The following is a 19,462-nucleotide window of genomic DNA, read 5'->3' as shown; positions in this document are numbered from 1 at the left end:
ATCATGGAATGCCAGTTTAATAGAACAAAGTATTCTTGCATTGAGGGAGTACTTGAGTAGAGGTCCAATGTCCATCTGCTACCTAAATACTAAACCTATAAATATATGCATATAAATCTATGTCCCTATCCTCATATCTATATACATTTACATATATACATGCCTTTATTTAGACCTCTATAAACGCCCTTTGCCTCCTACCTCTTTCCTCTATTTCTTTTTACTTTCCTCCTGTCCCACTATCATGCTCAACCTTCATTTGGGTTACAGTAAATCCTCTCGGTTACATTACCTTTGATTGGCTCCCTGTGTAATTATTCTTTTTCATTACAAAAGTAATATACTCATTTTAAAAAACATATACTACTATATAGAGTAAACGAGTTTGTCCTAGTTCTCCCCCCCACCCCTTTCTCCAGCCTGGCTCTCCAAAGAGAAAAGTTTGATTTATTCTCCTGAACCTTTTTCTGGGCTTAACAAATGCTCACTGCCTTTGAGTGTATTCTGATGCACAGTGAACACACACATATGCATACACACACTCTACTTCTTTTCCACAAAAATCATTCCACTCGGTTTGTTCCGCAGGCTTCCTGTTTACTTCAGGATAGATCACGGCATCTTTCTGCAGCCCTACATACCAACCACCCTCCATATTGACCTGCATGAATGCCTTATGATATAGTGAGCCAGTTTCTAATGCTGTTTAAGTTGTTCCCATCTGTTGTGCAATTATATACAGTGCTATGATAAGCATTACTGTGTGAAATATTCTTGAAAGATTTTTCAGTTATTTTTGATGGGTAGAAGTCTAGAGTAATATTTGGATCAGGTTATAAAGACATTTACATTTTTATAAAACCAAAAGGTAAACTCACTGCCGTCAAGTCAATTCCAACTCATAGCGACCCTATAGGACAGGATAGAACTAACTGCCCTTGTGGGTTTCCAGGACTGTAACACTTTACAGGAGTAGAGAGCCTCATCTTTCTCCTGCTGAGCGGCTGGTGGTTTTGATTTGCTGACCGTAGGGGTAGCAGTCCAATATGTATATATAGGTGCTGTCAAATAGCCTGCTCAGCATGGAAGGAACTTACACTCTTTACCATAGTTTAGAAGGGTGACGATATCCCCATATCTTCTTCACCAACTTTAAATATTTGCAATTTTTAACTTTTGCTTGACTGATAGGTGAATGTGGTATGCATTTCAACTGCATTTTTTTATTACAAATGGGGCAATATCTTATTTCCTCAAGTTTTTGATAGTTTATATTTCTTCTTCTTTAATTTCATTAGTAATCTTTACCATTTCCCTTTTGAACATATTTTAAACTTTATCCCCCCAAATGCTACTACCTAGTCTTCTGCATAGTTTTTCAAATGTAGGAATCTACGTAGCATTAGGAGCCCTGGTGGTGTAGAGGGTACGTGGTGGGCTATGATTTGCATGGTCCACAGTTCCCAAACCACCAGGCAGCTCTGAGGGAGAAAGATGGGGCTTTCCACTCCTGTAAACAGTTACAGTCTTGGAAACCCTTGGGGGTCTCTATGGGTCAGCGTTGACTCAGTAGTGAGTGAGTATCTTAGCATTGAGTCTGCAATCTTTTAAATGTAATTTTCGATGCAACTTTTTGTGAGTATTACTTTATAAAGCTTTTTATTGTGAATTAGGTGAAGGTTTACAGAGCAGACAAGCTCTTTTGCCTTCAACAGTTTATATATGTTATTTTGATTCATCCATTGCAATCCCCACAATGTGCCATCCCTTATCCCACTACCTCCTTGTGTCTCTTGAGTCCTACCCTCTGAGCTTTTCCCTTGGGTAAACGTTGCCATATAAATCTTAAGTGGGTGATTATTCTAACACGGGGTGAGTTAAGTTTCAAACCATAGCCTGTCAGTCCCACCTATGTCTTTCTGACCAGTAAGCCTGGTCTCCTTTGTGATTTGGGGTTTTAGTCCACCATTTCCTCCCACTCTACCCATGACCTTTTAATGGGATACTTTTCAGAGCAATTGGTAGTGGTAGGAGCCGGACACCACCTATTCTTCTGGTCTCAGGGTTGTGGAGACTGGTACTTGTATGGGCCATTAACTTACTGGACTAAACGATTCCATATGTTTTTTGATTTTCATCATTTTCTTTCCTCTGGACAGGGAGAGACAAATAGGTTCACCTCAAATGACTGACTGTTCATGAGCTTTTAAGACTTTAGCGGATACCAAATTACAATGTAGAAGGCTGTTTTTATGAACTGTATTATCCTAATTGACCTTGATGCCCCCTGAGACTATGATTCTGATCTCCCAGGCCCAGAAACTCCTTCTTTCAAGGTCTTTGGTTATATCTAAGAAGTTTTTATAACTTTGCCCCTGTATGATCCACCACATCGCTATATTTTTGCAGCAAAGGCAAATACTGGTGCGTATTAAATTGATAAGATGAAGTAACTACCTTATTTTGTTTCTGTTATTAATACATTTGACAGCAATTACAAGGTATACATATTGAAAGAAAGTGGAAAAACCCATATCCCTTCCCCAAAACTAATGTGAAGTGTGAACACCATTTCTGGTTCTCCTTCTGTTGCTTAGAAAAGCCAGTGCCTCCTTGTATAAGTCCTACATTTAAATTTTTAGTTCTGTGACTTAATCGGCTTTTATGTTATATGGCAGAAAACAGATTTGCAAAGCTCTGGAGTTGTATAAATGGAGTTTTACTAAGTCGCTTTCCAAATTGTGATTCTTTTCTTATAGTGCCTTTATCTCTGAAGCAGAAAAAAAGCCCAAGATGTTGAACCAGACTACTTTAGATAAGAAGCGGCTTACACTCTGTTGGCAAGAGCTGGTATGTGAAAATCTATTTATATTCTGAATGGAGTTAAAACAGTGCTTTAAAAATAAACATCGTGGATGAAGTATAGGCCAGAGACCAGATGAGGATAGAGCTCTAAAAGTCAGGCCGTTGTACAATGTGGAGACTTGAAAGAGAGAGAGAGAAAGCACAGGGGCAAAGGAGAATGGAGCTTTCAGTCATTTTATGGTAACACAAACGAGCTAGCAACGCCTCTGTCTTACTTCCTATTCTGATGATTTCCCCCTTGTGTATTTTTGGCTATAGACCTCAGCCAACTGTACTACAAGCTGATCAGCCAAAAGAATAACTCTATTCTCTCTCCTGGCTTCCCTACCACTGCAAATGATCTAAGTGTTGAAAAGCCGTGTTTATATGCACTTCTTAAGGTCAGGGCAGCATTGGATGCTTCTCTGTGTCCTGATAGTTGCTCAGTGCGGGGCACCTGGTAGATGTTTAATCATTGTTGAATGGGTAATGCCTTATAAATGCCAGACCGAGCCACACTCTGAGCTGTTGTTGTTTTAATTTGTATTTTTTTTGCTAATGGACTCAAATATGTATACTTGTTAGCCTTGTGGATGTCATTTTTAAGAAATTGTGTACTCATGTCTTGTGCCTATTTTTTGACTGGCTTATTTGTATTTTTCTTACTCAGGTGCCATAGTTTTCTATAGATTTTTTCCAATTAGCCCTGTATGTGATTTATCATTGCTAAATACTTTCCCCAATCTGTGAGTTCTCGTTTAACTCTTTTGATGTATATAAATGTGGTAGTTTTAGAAGGTCCCGGTCCTCTATTTTGTCTTTTATTGTGTGGGTATTTTTCATTATGTTCAGTATTGTATTTATGCCTTGCATTAGGGCCCTTAAGGTTTGCCCTATTTTTTTAAATTAATAGTCTTTATGGTTCTGGAGTTTATATTTTGGTTTTAACCCATCTTGAATTCATTCTTATACCTGGGGCGAGGTATTGGTCCTGTTTTAGTCTTTTACAGGAGGAGATCCCATATGTTGCCAATTTTCCAATTAGTTACAGCGAGTTTCAAATGGAATCTTTGGGGTTTACCATATACAGGATTATATCATTTGCAATTAAGAGAGTATTGTTTCTTCTGTGCCAATGTGGATGCCTTTAATATTTTTTGATGTCTCAAAGGTCTGGCTAAGACTTCCAGGACTATATTAAATAAGGGGGTGATAAAGGGCAGCCATGCCTAGTTTCCATTCAAAGTGGGAATGTTTTTCATTTCTCTTCAATGAGATGCTAGCCATTGGTTTCTCATGTATGGCCTTCATGATGCTGAGCAATTTCCCTTCTATTCCTATTTTTTTGGGTGTCTGTTTTTATCAAGATTGGATATTGAATTATATCAAACGTCCTTTCCACATAAATTGACATGGTCATCATGTTGTTATCCTTAATTTTGTTTTATGTGGTGACTTGCATCGATTGTTATTCTAATCTTAAACATTCCTTGCATATCAGATATGAATCCCACTTGATCATGATATATATTATATATATTAATACATATAATAATGTATATAATATATATATTAATGCTTTTTTGAATTTTGTTGCTAGAATTTGGTTGAAAATTTGGTCTCTGTATTCATCGGAGATATTGTTCTATAATTTTTAATTTTGGTGATGCGTTTGCCTGGCTTATGTTTCAGGGTTATAATTTAAATGAATTGAGTAGTATATGAAATGAGCTTGGTAGTATATTGTCCATTTGTATATTGTGAAAGCATTCATTTTGGATTTGTAATAACTCTTCTATTAATACTTGGTAGAATTCCCTGGTAAAACTATCTGGTCCCAGACATTTTTGATGTTGGGAGGATTTTTTTTTCCTTTTATGACCAGATCGGTCTCTTCTTGTGTTGAAAGCATGTTGAGATTTTCTACCTCCGTCTGTGTTCATTTAGGAGGTAATGCAATTCAGGAAATTTATTCCTTTCTTCTAGATTTTCAAATTTGTTGGGATGCAACTTTTCATAAATCTGTGTGGTCATCTTTTTATCTCAGTGGGTTCTATTGTAATGTCACCCATTTCATTTCTTATTCACAATATTTCCTTTTTCTTTGTCAGGTTTGCCTTTGGTTTATCAATTTTTAAAATCTTTTAAAAGAACTAGCTTCTTGACTTTTTAATTTTTCATATAGTTTTAAGGTTTTCTGATTTATTTATTTCTGCTCTAATCACTATTATTTCTTTTCTCTAAGGTTTGAGGGTTTGTTTTTTTGGGTCTCTTTCCAATTGTTGTAGTCAATGTTTCTTTTAATTCTCTCTTCCTTTTTGATATATGTATGTGTCGCTATAAACTGCTTTCTGTGTAGCGCTTTTGTTGTATCCCAGAGCCTTTGGTATGTTGTATTTTCATTCTCATTCATTTCAAGGAAATTTTCTTGTGTTCTTTATTTCTTAAATTACCCGGTGTTTTTTAGGTGAAATGTTTAATTTCCATGTATTTGACTTTGGGGGTTGATTTTCCTGTGGTTACTGTTTAATTTGAGAGCGCTGTGATCTCAAAAAATGGTTTGCTGTATTTCAGTGTTTTTGAATTCATTGATGCTTGCTCTATGCTCTATGGCCTGAAAGGTGCTCTATTCTGGAGTTGGTCCAGGTGCACTGCAATGCGCTTCCATTGGGTGAAGTGTCCTGTAGATGTCTAGGAGATTAGTCGATTAATTGTGTTGTTCAGTTCTTCTGTATGCTCATTGATTTCTTTCTAGTTGACCAATCTTTGCTCAGAAGTGATGTTAAAGTCTCCTAATATCATATTATGACCTATTTGTCTATTATTTTCTATAACTTGATGATATATTTTGAAGATCTTTCATTTGGTGCATGCATATAAATTATGGTTATAGTTTCTTGTCGAATGGAAGCTTTCATGATTATAAAATGACCTTCTTTGTCTCTCAGTATGGCTGTTACTTTGATGTCTATTCTATCAGAGATTAATATTACTACTTCTATTTTCTTTTGACTGCCATTGGCTTGATATTTTTCTGTTCATTGATTTTTTAGCCTGTTTGTCTTTATAGCTAAGGTTTGTTATTTGTAAGCAGCATATTAAAGCCTTGTTATTTTATTATCCATTTGTATTTTATTTTATTTCATTATCCATTCTGTTGGCCTTTGTCTCTTAACTGGTGAGTTCAATCCATTTACATTCGATGAGAAGTACGATTTTGCCATCATTTTCTGAGTTTTTTATGGTGAAATTGGTTTCAACGTTCATGATAATTTTTTTGTAATGAATTCCTTTTGTTTAAAGATTTTTTTGTCAATACTTTTTTGGGTGCATTTTTTGGTTTTTATATCACTGCTTCACATGCTTATGTAATTTTCCTCTTTTCTTTCTTTTTTTGTTTCATTGAGGCTTTAGCTTTTTCTTTTGAAGACCATTTTTGTGTGTGGTTTTCTTTACAAATTGTAAACAGTTGGTTGTCTTTGAGAATGCCGCCAATTTCTAGCCAGACCTGTTCTCACTCTTTCCTTGTTTCAGGAGGCAATGACCAAGGAGGCTCAGGGCCTCGTCCAGCAGCAGCAACAGAAGAAGTTGCCCCTCGATGAAATGATCAGTCAAGCCCAAGGCTTTGTGGACAAGATCCGCTTTCTTGTGGATGAGGTAATCGACTCAAAAGGTCAACGTCATTTGGAAGATTAGACCTTAGACTGTCCCTGTAAGGGCTGGATGTTTGGTTAGGATGAACGATAGAAAGCCCTGGTTTTTCTCTCCAAGCTGAGCTGAGCTGGGCAGGCACTACTGGTTGAGTGTCAATGTGGCCCCAAATGTACAACTTTACTGATTTCTTCTGAACCGTGAGTATTCTGCAGAAATAGAAAACGTGTTCCCTGGTGGATTCAGGAAAAGTCCAAAGGCACACTGTACCTTTGATCAGTTTTCAACTGTCAGAAGATTTCAATTCACGTTCAGTAAAGGTCAAAATAACGTCTCATTTTAAAGCTAGTTGTAAACAGTGCCTTGTGCTGTCTTTGGGTCTTTGTGTGTTCAGCTGTCAGGTACTAGAACTTCTGCTTGGCCCCTGAGAAGGTATTGAAGAGTATGAAATTGGGTGTTGCGTGGTATAGGAGTCCTGGTGTTGTAGTGGTTATGAGTTGGGCTGAGATCTTCATGGACAGGAGTTTGAAACCAGCAGCAGCTCCTTGAAAGAAAGATGGGGCTTTCCACTCCTGCAAACTACTACAGTTTCAGAACCCCCTGTGGGAGTCACTGGATCAGTATTGACTTGATGGCAGTGAGTTTGGTTTTGGTTTGGTGGGGAGAGGTGTAGAATACAGTTTTGTTATCCTTGAAAGTTGTATTTCTTGTCAAGTAGCCCTCATTCCCTGGAGGCATAACAAACCACATGACAGTTGATGCACAGATTTTGATATATACTCACAAGGTTCCCGGTAGTTATTGAAACTGTAGGTGCGTGACTGAGAGACTCTGTGGACCAGGAAAATTTCCACTGAGTGTGCGTATTTCCATAACAAGACAAAGAGGTTACCTCTTTTGAATACCAATTGTACTCTGGTGTTAGGGGATGAGAAGGAACATCTGTTCAGAAAGGACATAAGCCTACTTTTTGACAATGCACCTCCTTTTGTGCCTTGGTAGTTATGTTGGTCTAGAACTTCACATTTCAAATCTGTACAATGTAATGGGCCACTTAGCAGGGGATTCTGTAATCCCTACCTTGATTAGTTCCCTTTAAAGTCTAGCATTTTGAGGCCATTTAGTCAAATTTCTACAGATCCATCACCTAAATTGGAGCTAAAACACTTGGCAATCATATTTTAGCTCTCAAATCTCTTATAGAGATTCTTTAAGTATAAATGAAAAGATATTTCTGAAATTTCCTCTTTGTTATTTTATCTGAATTTTTGGAAATGTTCCCTGGCTCTGAAAAAGTATAGTTCTTCAAGTTAAATCATTAATTGGAAGATTAAAAAAAAAAACTTGTAGAAAGGTGTTTGTTCTACAGATGGAGAAAATTAGGCCACCAAGATCTCGGATCCAGCTTACATCGCCTCAAACCACAGCCAGTCATTTGGCACATGGGGTCTCCATGTCCTACTGTTTCCTGACAGAAAGTTTCCTCTTCTCCAGGCCTCCCACTTAGTTTGCTTAGTGACCTAGGTGTCTTAAGTTACAGCATTTGTTTTGCAGATGAGAGACTGTTTCAGGATAGGAGAGCTCTGGGCGGGCATGTGTTGAACACCCACCTCATCCCACTCCCCTTCTTTGCACAGCCACAGCACACCATCCCCGATGTCTTCATTTGGATGCTGAGCAACAACAAGAGAGTGGCATATGCCCGAATTGCCTCCAAAGACCTGCTGTATTCCCCCGTCCAGGAGCAAATGGGCAAACACTGCGGGAAGATCAAAACTCATTTTCTCAAAGTAAGTCCGCTCTGGCTTTTGATGACAGAGTCTCTGGGTGGTGAGATGTTTAGTCATTATTTTCTTAAGTGTTTTATCTTTTAATGTTTAGCTTACTATGGGAATGGATAGGTATACTTCCTGAAAATTGAGAGATTGTATCCAAATTATTTTTACTAATGCAAATGCATGATCAAAAATGTGGAAACAATTGTCCTGGGAGACATTGCATCCAGAAATGGTGGTAATGTGACTTAGCTGTCAATCTCAGTTGTCTAGCCTATGCTAATCAAAAATTTAGAGGTTTGAGCCCACCCAGAGGCACCTCAGGAGGACAGTCTGGCAGTCTGTGTCTAAAAGAGACCAGCCATTGAAAACCCGACGGAGGGCACGTCTACTCGGGAGCTCATGGAGTCAGCAGGATGCAGAGTAGACTTGACGGCCATTGGTTCGGTTCGGTTTTCGTTCTGTCTACAAGATGAGCAGCCTGTCTTCCCTGGGTGACTCAGCATTTTCCCTGTGTATCCATCCTCTGACTGTCCCCAGTGCTTTCCAAAGTCTGAGGACAGCTGCAACACCTGGCTCCATCGTGAGTCCAATTGCGACTCGATCACCTATTAGGAAGTGTCATCATCCTGTGGGTATACCAAAAGGCCGGTGTCATTTTTCTTTGGTTATAAGTAATGAATGAACATTGTTTCTTTTTCACTTTCTCATGTTCTTTTCTCCTGGGTTATGCGTTCATGACATCTTTTAAAATACTTAAAATTTCCCATGGATTCCAAAGAAACGTGACCAGAGGAGAGGAAAATTCCATTGACCTGCTAGCTCAAGGTTCCAAATGACTTTCCATTACAGGAACATGATCATCCTTTCTACCTGAGGTCTCCGCATGCTTCACACAGGCAGGTTTCCCAAGTCCCCGAGGAGGGGACAATATCAATGACTGGATCCCAACGCCTTTCACTCAAGACTGAAGCCTTCCGTAAGCCTTCTCGTACAAAGATGAAAATCTCATATGCTTGAGCATGAGGAGTGGTTTAGGGCAGTGGTTGCAAGTATACACCATGGGCTTTGAGCTACGACAGGTTTGGGTTGGAACTCCAGGGCCAGTATTTGCTAGTTGCAGGACTTTGGGTCAGTGACTGGCATCTCTGTGCCTCCCATCCTTCATCTATCAAGTGATGATGAAGGTTGTGGGGACTGGGAATGAATACAGGTGAAGCACAGACATGTCCAGAGCTCAGAATAATGACTCCAGAGACGCTAGAGTTAAAAATGTGCATGTTTTCACCCCAATTTACAATTGCTGGAGGTGACAACCACAATTTAAATGACAAAACAGGGGGCCAGGATAGCACTTTGACATGATGAAGAATTATAAACAATAGGAAAGAATCAAGTAGAAGAGAGAGAGAGAGAAGACCAAGACAAACCATCCAAGTTCCCAAGCAACAATTTTGCAATGTGTGGAGTGTGTGTGTGTGAGGGGATGGCGGGGGCAGGCCAGGAGTGGATCATCATATCCACTGAGTAATTTTTGGCTTTGTCTATTATTTTTTGGTCAGACGTCATGAATATTAAAAAAAACAACTGTAAACAATTAAAAAGAAAAAAAATCATATCACTCAAGTCAGTCACCGTGTTTACCAGGATTTTTCTTTAGCTTTCTCCAGTCAAGGAGTGCTGGGGCGAAAAGAGAAACCTGTTTTTAAGAGAAACCTTAAAAACAGATAATTATTCGACGACTCTGGGCTAAAAATATCCCCCAAATGAGTAGAATGTTCCGCCCTCCAAAATATTTTGATGGATCCTGCCGTTATTTAAAATGGGAACAGAGAGCAGCTGTCAAACACAAGCAGAAGACAGACAAGGAGAGACCTAGATAAAACGCAGAATCTTTGCACCTTTGCCCCAGAGCATTCATCATCTGAGTAATGCCCCTTATCAATACGTCCATCCATCTGTAAGCCTTGGATTGCTTCTCTATCTGTAATTTCCTTTTGCCTTGGGAATACTTGGAGTGATAGCTCTCTGAATCTTGTTGAATTCAATTGTCCTTACATGATGCAACCTCTCGATAAGCTGATGCCACAACACCAGTGTCATTCTTGTTTTGTTGTCGCCCCTACTGTTTAAATGCCCCTTCACCTACTGCCTTTGTTCCCTTCTCTTCCCTGAATGGGCGTTTGAGAAGAACAAGGGCTTCACCTGAGGGGGTAACACTCACATGCCTGCCACTGCTCAAGCTTCTTATCGGGGATGCGGAAGTGGAGGAGGACAAGGCCTGGGAAGGAAGTCTCTAGTTCCTCTCAATGGCTTCAATAAGCACTATGTGCTCGGACAGTCGTTCGGGGACTATGACTGGAGCCCTCTCTCAGAATTTCATAATCCTAATTAACCAGCTCTAGAAAGAGCTCTGGGAATCCTATAGTCAGGAAACATCTTGAAGCTTCTAATTTACACTGCCCAAACATATTCATCCAAAGTAGCTATACACGTTTCAGTGAACTCCTGTTCCTAGAGACTTACCTTAGATAACACTGTGTTAGTCCGGGTAGACTAGAGAAACAAGTTCATAAATACGCACATGTGTATCCGAGAGAGATTTATATAGAACAGCAATTGAATATTGAGAAAACATCCAAGCCTAGTCCAGGTCAAGTCCATAAATCTGATATTATCCCATATGTCCGTTACCAGTCTATAAATTCTTCTTCAGACTCACGCAACACATGCAATGATGCCAAATGCAGGAAGATCACAGGCCAGTGGGTGGAAAGTCTTGTGGGTCCAGTGGTGGTGGAAGTATCTCAGCGCTGGGAGGGGTCTCCACATGACTCCTCAGCTCCAGGGCGCTGGCTCCATCAGCCTCTCTCCATGTGGCTTGTCAACAGCAATGTCTCCCAGGGAGTGAGCGTGTGTCCTGCCTCCAGTGAGCTATTTACCTCCTTACCATCTCCAAATGAGGTCATCAAGCTGTGACCTGATTGACAGGCTAAACTCCACCCCTACATTCTTAAAACTCTCAAATTAACAACAGATTATGTAACTACCACAAACACTAATCTGGAATAGCCCTTTATTTAGCAAAGACCTCGTGTGAAGCCACGTGGCTCTATAATGGAATATTTGTAACTACAACCAAGGTTTCATGATAGCTAGTTCCATGGTCTTTTTTCCCCTTCCTTAGTTTAAATTTATTTATAATTCTGTTTAAGAGATTAGAATGAAAATGTCAAAACTCAGCCCAATGCTGTCATCCAAAGCAAGCAAAGGTTTTTCAATCATATCCCTTTATACTGCAAATGGCCAGAAGGGTGGGGGAGGAAAAACATTGTTTACCTCAAAGGAAACCTGTCCTGTGGACGGAGCCGGATGCACGCGGATCACACCGGGGTTGCTTATCATTCCTTTCCCTTCTTCTTCCGTGGTGTCCTCGGGCTGGGGGGCCCAGAGAGCCACAGTCCACTCTGTTCTCCATCCCTATCCTATTCTTTCTACTGCTCCATGCCGCTCAATCCAGTTTCTTCTCCTGGCCCCTTGCTATCTATCCATTCGGTAGTAGTGGCTGAAAGAAATGGTTTGGGCTCCTGCCGCAGAACGCAACATCTACAACAAGCCTTTCTCATACTGGTGTTGCTGGACTGCCTCTAACACAGCGGATGTGAGTGATCAGTTCTCTCCTCCCTCTGACTTGTCAAGATCACCTCTTCCTGTGAAGTTTGGACCAGGACCCTTGTGGGGGGTGGGGCGGGAGTGAGTGGGTAGGTGGAGACACTAAGATGTCAACATTCTGTCACATATACTTTTTATACATTGATGATCATTGTTTTGATGCACTTTAGCATTCTTTTAATATTTTTCTCTGGCTACCGCCCTGCTTCACACACACACACACACACACACTATTCTTGGCAGGAGAGAACATTCTAGGCTTGGTCAGGTTTCAAAGGCACATGAGAAAGAAAGGAGCGTGTAGGGGAAAGGAGGAGGTAAGAAAGGCATGTGTGAAGCAAAACATGGGATGCTTTTTGAAAGCTCTTAGGAGAGGGCTTGATAATCTTGGGTGACTCCAACCTGCCTCCATCCTGCCCCCCTCTATGACCTTGTGTAGTTGTCGCATCCTCTGTCCCTCCTTGATGTCAGCATGGGTTACTGAAAACTCAGGATGATATCAACAAAAAGTCAAAGCAGCAAATAACCTAGTCCTCACAACTTTAAGTCTTGTTGCTTAAATACTCGAAACTGTGGTTTGTAGAGCACAGGATCAGCATCAACAGAGGGAAATATAGACTCTCAAACGCCACCTCAGGGCTGCGGATGCTTTAACCCGATGTCCAGGCAATCCATAGGCACGGATGTTTGTGTGTCAGAAGCACTGGCTTGGATGAAAGTCTCTGCATCCAGGTAGAACTGGGTTGAGCCTTGGACTTGGGTCTGTGACCTTGGATAACCTCTCTGCACCTCTGTTTCTTCATCTTTAAAATGCACACAATAAAGCTTCCACCTTATAGAATTAATTTGAGGATTAAAGACAGCCCGTGAGTCCTTAATATCACGTAGGAATTCAGTATTTTGTGTCTAAGGATGACCCTTAGGCCAGGCTCAGGAACAACGTAAGTGCTCAAGACATGCTAAATATAAATATTAGGGGAAAAGAAATCAATGACTGTTCATTTAGCAGGTACTGATCAAACGCTTCTTAGGCACTAGCCATTGGAGATCTCATTATGATCCAAGAAGAGTAAAAACATATTAGAGTCGACTGGCTTTGGAAACTGATGTCCTGGCGATGTCCACAAAAGGCAGAACAATTACTGTGATTACAAAAAAAATTGCTTTAGGCTCTCAATACATTTGTTTCAATGAATGTGTGTTGGGGACACTTTAGCTCTAATTACTGTGATTAGTAGAGAAAGGATAAATTTAGGATTAGCGGTTTATCTGTTTGCCTTTATCAATAACAAAATGACCATAAGGGTGCAGTAAACTGTATTTGCTGAACTGCATAAATAATGGCATTGCTTCCCTAAAGAAGACAAATAACAGCCGGGTTCTTCCTCGTACTGAAAGGGCTCTCCAGTCTTCTCTGAGGACCTTCAGACAGCTCAGACACTCACTGGTTGCAACTCCTTCTCTTCTGGAAGCTCTGGGCACTGTCCTGGTGCTGTGCAACCACTCACTAAGCTCATATTGTCACTATTGCCTCCTGCCGCCATGTCTGTGCCCCCACACTTCCTCTTCCTGGATGCCTTCCCTACTGGGCCAACTCCAAAGGGTTGTTTGAAGCCCAGTTGCATATTTGAATCTTACAAAAAGGTGAAAACCCCTGCTATGTCTTCTCTTTCCCCTGAACATTTTCTCTTCTGCACTTGGCCTTGCATGGGAGTAAGTAAACACAAGTTGGTCTCCATTGTATTTTCCTAATGCAATTATAACAGAAATTCCATGAGTAGGTGGGTTTAAAGAATGGAAATGTACTTTCTCATAGTTTTAGAAGCTGCAGGTTCAAATCCGGGATAAGGTTAAGGGGAAGGCTCTTTCTGGATGGTAGCCCCTGGACATCTGGGCTGTCCATGGGGTTCCTTCTTGTCTGTCTCCCTGCTCCCTGGGTCAGCTCTGCTCTTCTTATAGCTGTGAAGTAGGTTAGGGCCCACCCTACTCTGCTGACATCATTAACATAACAAAAGACACCCCAATTTTCTGAGAGTCACACTTAAGGCACAGAGCTCAGGACTTCAATACATCTGGAGGAGGTGGTGGGCACAATTCTCTCTAAAGCAGTTTACTTGTGGAGGCATGAGCCCTTGGAGAGGGGCCTGGCACTGGGTCTTAGTCACTGATCTCCTCCTGGCCTCAGTCTGCCAGCGATGACCTTGTTGTTCTTGAAGTGGTTGCTGAAATAAGTTGCTAAAAATCTATTTAGGAACTTGCTGGACAACAAGGCAAACAGGCACACTACCCTGCTCAGTGTTGGATTTAGGGCCTCTCCCGTGGCCTCTCATAGTGGGGTTCTGTGGTTCTCTCTGGAGGAGGAGTGGTTCCGAAGGGCGATTACTGGCAGGAAATTCTAAGAAACACTAGGCAGAGGTATTTAGAAGAGGCAACAAAATCTGAAGAAATGGCAATGTCTGAAGGGCCACTCTCAGAATGGACGGCCTTGTCCATCTCCTGAATGAAACAAAGTCTTAAGCCTGCAACTCTTCAAATGTGGATGAGTGGGAAATAAAGGAACCACATCTGTATGAAGTCATGTCTTTCACATATTAAGACTTCATGCACACACACACACACACACACACACAGTATGCACTGACACTCCTCCATACACATGCTCACACCACATGCACCTATCTACACATAAGCACAGAAACTCAAATGCATATGTGTGTGTGTGTGTGAGAGAGAGAGAGAGAGAGAGAGAGAGAGAGAGACAGAGACAGAGAGACAGAGAGAGAACGCACTTTCAGAAGAAAGGAAAAGGTCTAGTATGGGAATTGAAACCCTGCCGTGAGAAGAGATGGAGGAATAAGTACTTGAAGGAGTGTTTAGTCAAAGAAGAAGGAATGGGGTGAAACCAGTAGATTTCTTCATGTCCGTGGAGCATGTGCCATATGGAGAAAGCCTTAGAGTCCTTTTGAATACACTAAAAGGTGACTGGAGTTGGAAGCTCTGGGGAGGGAGATGGCACCTCAGGGTGAGGAAGAGGCATGCTGTGAGGGGTCCGATTCTAGAGTCTACATTTGGAGTCCTTTCTCCTGGGTCCAAGTCCGGGCTCTGCCACTTCAAGATGCATGCTTAGCCTCTCTGAAGTATATACGACCACTCCAAAGGCCCCAGAGTGCCTGTGTCGTGCAGATGGCAATGCACTTGGCTGCTAATGAAGGTCTTGTGGTCTACTTCTTAAAAATCAGCCACTGAAACCCCGGTGGAGCACAGGTCTGCTCTGACACTCAGGGGCTTGTCACGAGATGATGTCAACAATGATCAACACTGATCATTTTGTTGCCTATAAAAACTCGATGGGAAAACTCTATACACATGCGCTTGACACAGTGGATGGATGGATGGATGGTTAGAAGATCTGTAAGAACCCCCAATAAAATGATTTTTAAAAATTCTGTGAAGCATAATTCTACTCTAACCCCATGAGCTGGCTGGGCATTGGAGCCAAGTTGACAGAACCTGAGTTTGATCATAATATCTACCTTTCAGAAACCCTAGAGGTCCCAGTTGGAGTCTGAGATACACAGGTCGCCATGAGTCAAGATGAACTAGACTTTTTTTTTTTTTTTTTTTTAATTAGCTTTAAGCAATTCAGTGCATGGAAAGTCTCAGGCTCAGCTAAACCTGAATTCTCCTCTGACATTGTACCCGGCCATTGGGGTCGTTGCTCTCACTTTGGTATCTAATAGGACCCCTGAAAACTGCTCTCCAGACCATGCCCCCAGGAAAGACCTTCTCAAAGAGTGAGGTTCCCACTAATGAAGTCTTCCCTGTAACCTTTCCTCAGCCTCCCGGGAAACGGCCAGCTGGTTGGTCGGTGCAAGCAAAGGTGGATGTGTATCTGTGGCTGGGCTCCACCAGGTACTCTACTGCCATTTTGGACAACTTGCCAACAGGCTATGAAGCAGAAATACCTTCCAAAGTGTCTTCCTCCAGCCACCCTCCAGCCAACCTGATCTACAAAGGTAGGCTGCCCACTGGGCAAGAGGTTCCATGAGATGTCTCCGGTGAGCTTCTGGGAAACCAGGAGGAGGGGAGCAGAGCAGGAATTGTCCGCACATTATTTTAGGCTAATCTGTCTTCTTTTAATACCCTTTGTACATTTTCTTCCTTGGCCTTCAACGTCCTATTTAACAAGCATGAACAGAAGTCATTAAAAAATATCTGGCATAAAAGTATGTACTTTTATGTTCCTGGAGGGAAAACAATTTGAGTTTCTCTGCCGGTTGAGTTTTCATTTTATGCAGAGGAGGTGGGGCAGTAGTCATGTGTTGGACTACTAACCACAAAGTTGGTAGTTCGAACCCACCTGCAGCTCTGCTGTCTACTCACAGGAGAGGTCTACTCTGTCCTATGGCATTACGAGAACTCAGAATGGACTCGATAACAGCAACTTTTAGTTTTTGTCTTTTTTCCCCTTGTCTCAAAAGGGGCATGCTTTATTTTGTAGGTACAATGTTAGCTCATGGGTTATGTTATTTTTCATTAAATGCTTTTATTGGGGGCTGTTACAACTCTTATCACAATCCATCCATTCATCCATTGTGCCAAGCATATGTTAGCCATCATCATTTTCAAAACATTTTCTTTCCTCTTGAGCTCTTTATATGAGCTCCTCATTTTCCCCTCCCTCCCCCATCCTCCCTCTATCATAAACCCTCGATAAATTATAAATTATTATTTTTATATCTTACATCATCCGCTGTCTCCCTTTACCCACTTTTCTGTTGTCCGTCTGTTGGGAGGGGGTTATATGTCAATCCCTGTGGTGGATTCCCCCTTTCTCTGCCCACCCTCTCCTTACCCTCCTGGTATCGCTACTCTCATTATTGAGAGGGGTTATCTGTCCTGGATTCCCTGTGTTTTCTGCTCTTGTCTGTAGCAGTGTGCATGTTCTGGTCTAGTCAGATTTATAAGGTAGAATTGAGGTCCTGATAGTGGAGGGGGTGGGGCGGGAGGAAAGTTGTATGTTTCATCAGTGCTATACTGCACCCTGACTGGCTTGTCTCTTCCTTGTGACCCTTCTGTAAAGGGATGTCCAATTGTCTGTAGATGGGCTTTGGGTCTCCACTCCATACCCCCTATCATTCACATTGATATGTTTTTTTGTTCTGGGTCTTTGATGCCTGATACCTGATCCCATTGACATCTCATGATCGCACAGGCTGGTGTGCTTCTTCCATGTGGGCTTTGTTGCTTCTCAGCTAGATGGCCGCTTGTTTATCTTAAAACCTTTAAGACCCCAGATGCCGTATCTTTTGATAGTCAGGCACCATCAGCTTTCTTCACCACATTTGCTTATGCACCCACTTTGTCCTCGGCGAGCGTGTCAGGAGGGGGGGCATCACAGAATGCCAGGTTATTAGAACAAAGTGTTCTTGTGTTGAAGGAGTACCTGAGTCGAGGTCCAATGTCCATCTGCTACCTTAATACTTAACATATAAATTTAAGTACATAGATCTATTCCCCTATCATTATATTTATATATTTACATATGTACATGCCTGTATTTAGACCTCTATAAACATCCGTTGCCTCCTAGTTCTTTCCTCTGCTTCCTTTTACTTTCCTCTTGTCCCAGTATCATGTTCGGCCTTCATGTGGGTTTCAGTAATTTCTCACTGTTACATTGCCCTTGATTAAGCCCCACTAGGCATCCTATGCCCTTCTCTCCATTGATTTTAGTGCACTTGTTCCCTTGTCCCTGGGTTGGTTGACACCTCCCCCCTACCCCTCTTTTCTCCCACCTCCTCTTCTCCCTTGTCCCCTGGCACTATCAGTCCTGTTGTTTTCGTCTCCAGATTGTTCATCCAGCCTGTCTTAGCTACATAGTGTTTGTGCTGATGTGACTCGTGAGGAATGAGAGCACAGCTTCGTTTTGCATGGCATTGGTCTTTTCCTTCTTTGTAAACATCGTGGTAAAATATACAACATAACATTTGCCAGTGTAACCATTTCTAAGGGTGCCGTTCAGTGGCATTGGGTCCAGGGACAATCTTGTACAACTGTCACTGCTACCTATTTTCCAAACTTCTGCATCCCTCCTCACAGAAACCTACTAACAACTCCCATTTCCTGCAGCCTTCTTCTTCTGGCGACCTCTTTCTGTCTCAATGAATTTGCCTACTCTGATATTTTAGATAAGCGGGTATATACTATTTATCCTTTTGTGTCCAATCTATTTCATGAAGCACCCTTTTCTCAAGCTTCAGCCAAATCATAACATGTAGGAGAATGTCATCCACTTTTTGTGACTGATTGATCTTTCCCAATGGCTGCCCCAGTGGAAATGGGTAGCAGGGTGCCCACTCATTTCCATCTAGCATGATTCTTGGCTGCTTCTCAAAATCCAGCCTGTTTGTGTCATCCTGTAATTACTTCTTGTGTGAGCCATCGTGTGTACATTCTCGTGCAACATGAATTTCACGTTAATTATGAATGCCTTACAGTTGCATTTTTCTCTGTTTCCTAATCACCTCCATTTGCATGGTCTGGTGCTGTCAAATCTGGATAAACGCAGTTTGGAAGAAGTCAAAAGTTTTAGCCTCCTTTTCTGCTGAGGTTGTGCTCGGAATTTCTGTGTTGGAATCGAGTGCTGTGTTGGGAACGCTGGAGACCTGCCTACGCACTCAGGTTTCCTGGACCCCCAAAGGCTCCCCAGATCTTGGTGGACCTTGACTGCCTTTGAAATTGAAGTAGCTCAATAATTAGAGAAGACACAGTCCTGGAGACATTTACCCAATGATCCAGCACATGGTTTCTGCTCCCGAAGTCTATGCAGATAGCGAAGGGGAATCCCAGCCTTGCTTCTGTTTGGAAAATGCATTAGCACTTCCTCTGGGTTAAGCATTATAACCTGTGCATGATACATAAGATCACGTTTAATCCTCACATCAACCCTGGGAGGTGTCTTTGCTTTACAGATGAAGAAAGTAAATATTAGACTGCTCAGAAATTGCCTGAGATCACACAGCTAAGCCAAGAGGAAACAAAGGATTTCCAGCCCTGCTGTCTTCCATCCTGCCTTTGAATGCAACATAGGGCTAGCTTATAGACACTATCTCTAGAGACCCATGGGCCCCAAGTATCTTTGCTGTTCTAGCAGTGGACAATCCAGAAGCTGGAGAGGCTTGGTCCAAGGTGTTCTGATTGCCACAGGGTATCGGGGAATTATTTAATAAGCTCTTCTCTGGGCCCACCCTCCATGCTGTGTATTGGCTGCCTCCCACACCTGCTGGAGGGTTTTGTTTCTTCAGCCATTTTATGCTTCAAGTGCAATTCATTCCGGCAAACTGTAGCCTTCATCTACTCTATAGAAAGCCTGGGGGGTAAATTCACAGAGGCGGTGGAGATGAGCAAGAAGAGGCCCTGACTCTCAAAGGGGGGTGGCAATGGGACATGTCTCCAAGAACCAAAAAGCAGAAAGGACACCACACACAAGAGATGAGCCACCCCAGGACCTGGAGCAA

General features: G+C 41.8%; 1 protein-coding gene across 1 annotated transcript in view; it reads left to right on the top strand.

The window, feature by feature from the left end:
• FER1L6 (fer-1 like family member 6) overlaps positions 1–19,462 on the top strand; it is a 136,169-nt gene that overhangs the window by 45,094 nt on the left and 71,613 nt on the right. Inside the window, exons 15-18 of the mRNA XM_004697400.2 lie at positions 2,760–2,850; positions 6,379–6,501; positions 8,133–8,285; positions 15,781–15,958. Coding sequence (XP_004697457.1) covers positions 2,760–2,850; positions 6,379–6,501; positions 8,133–8,285; positions 15,781–15,958 — 545 coding nt within the window. The remainder of the gene's footprint in view (positions 1–2,759; positions 2,851–6,378; positions 6,502–8,132; positions 8,286–15,780; positions 15,959–19,462) is intronic.

Source organism: Echinops telfairi, unplaced genomic scaffold, assembly GCF_000313985.2.
Source record: "Echinops telfairi isolate 266 unplaced genomic scaffold, ASM31398v2 ScPeMD7_1;HRSCAF=3_0, whole genome shotgun sequence".
NCBI lineage: Eukaryota > Metazoa > Chordata > Mammalia > Afrosoricida > Tenrecidae > Echinops > Echinops telfairi.
Note: the sequence above shows the minus strand (reverse complement) of the source record. Positions and strands in the feature narration are given on the sequence as shown.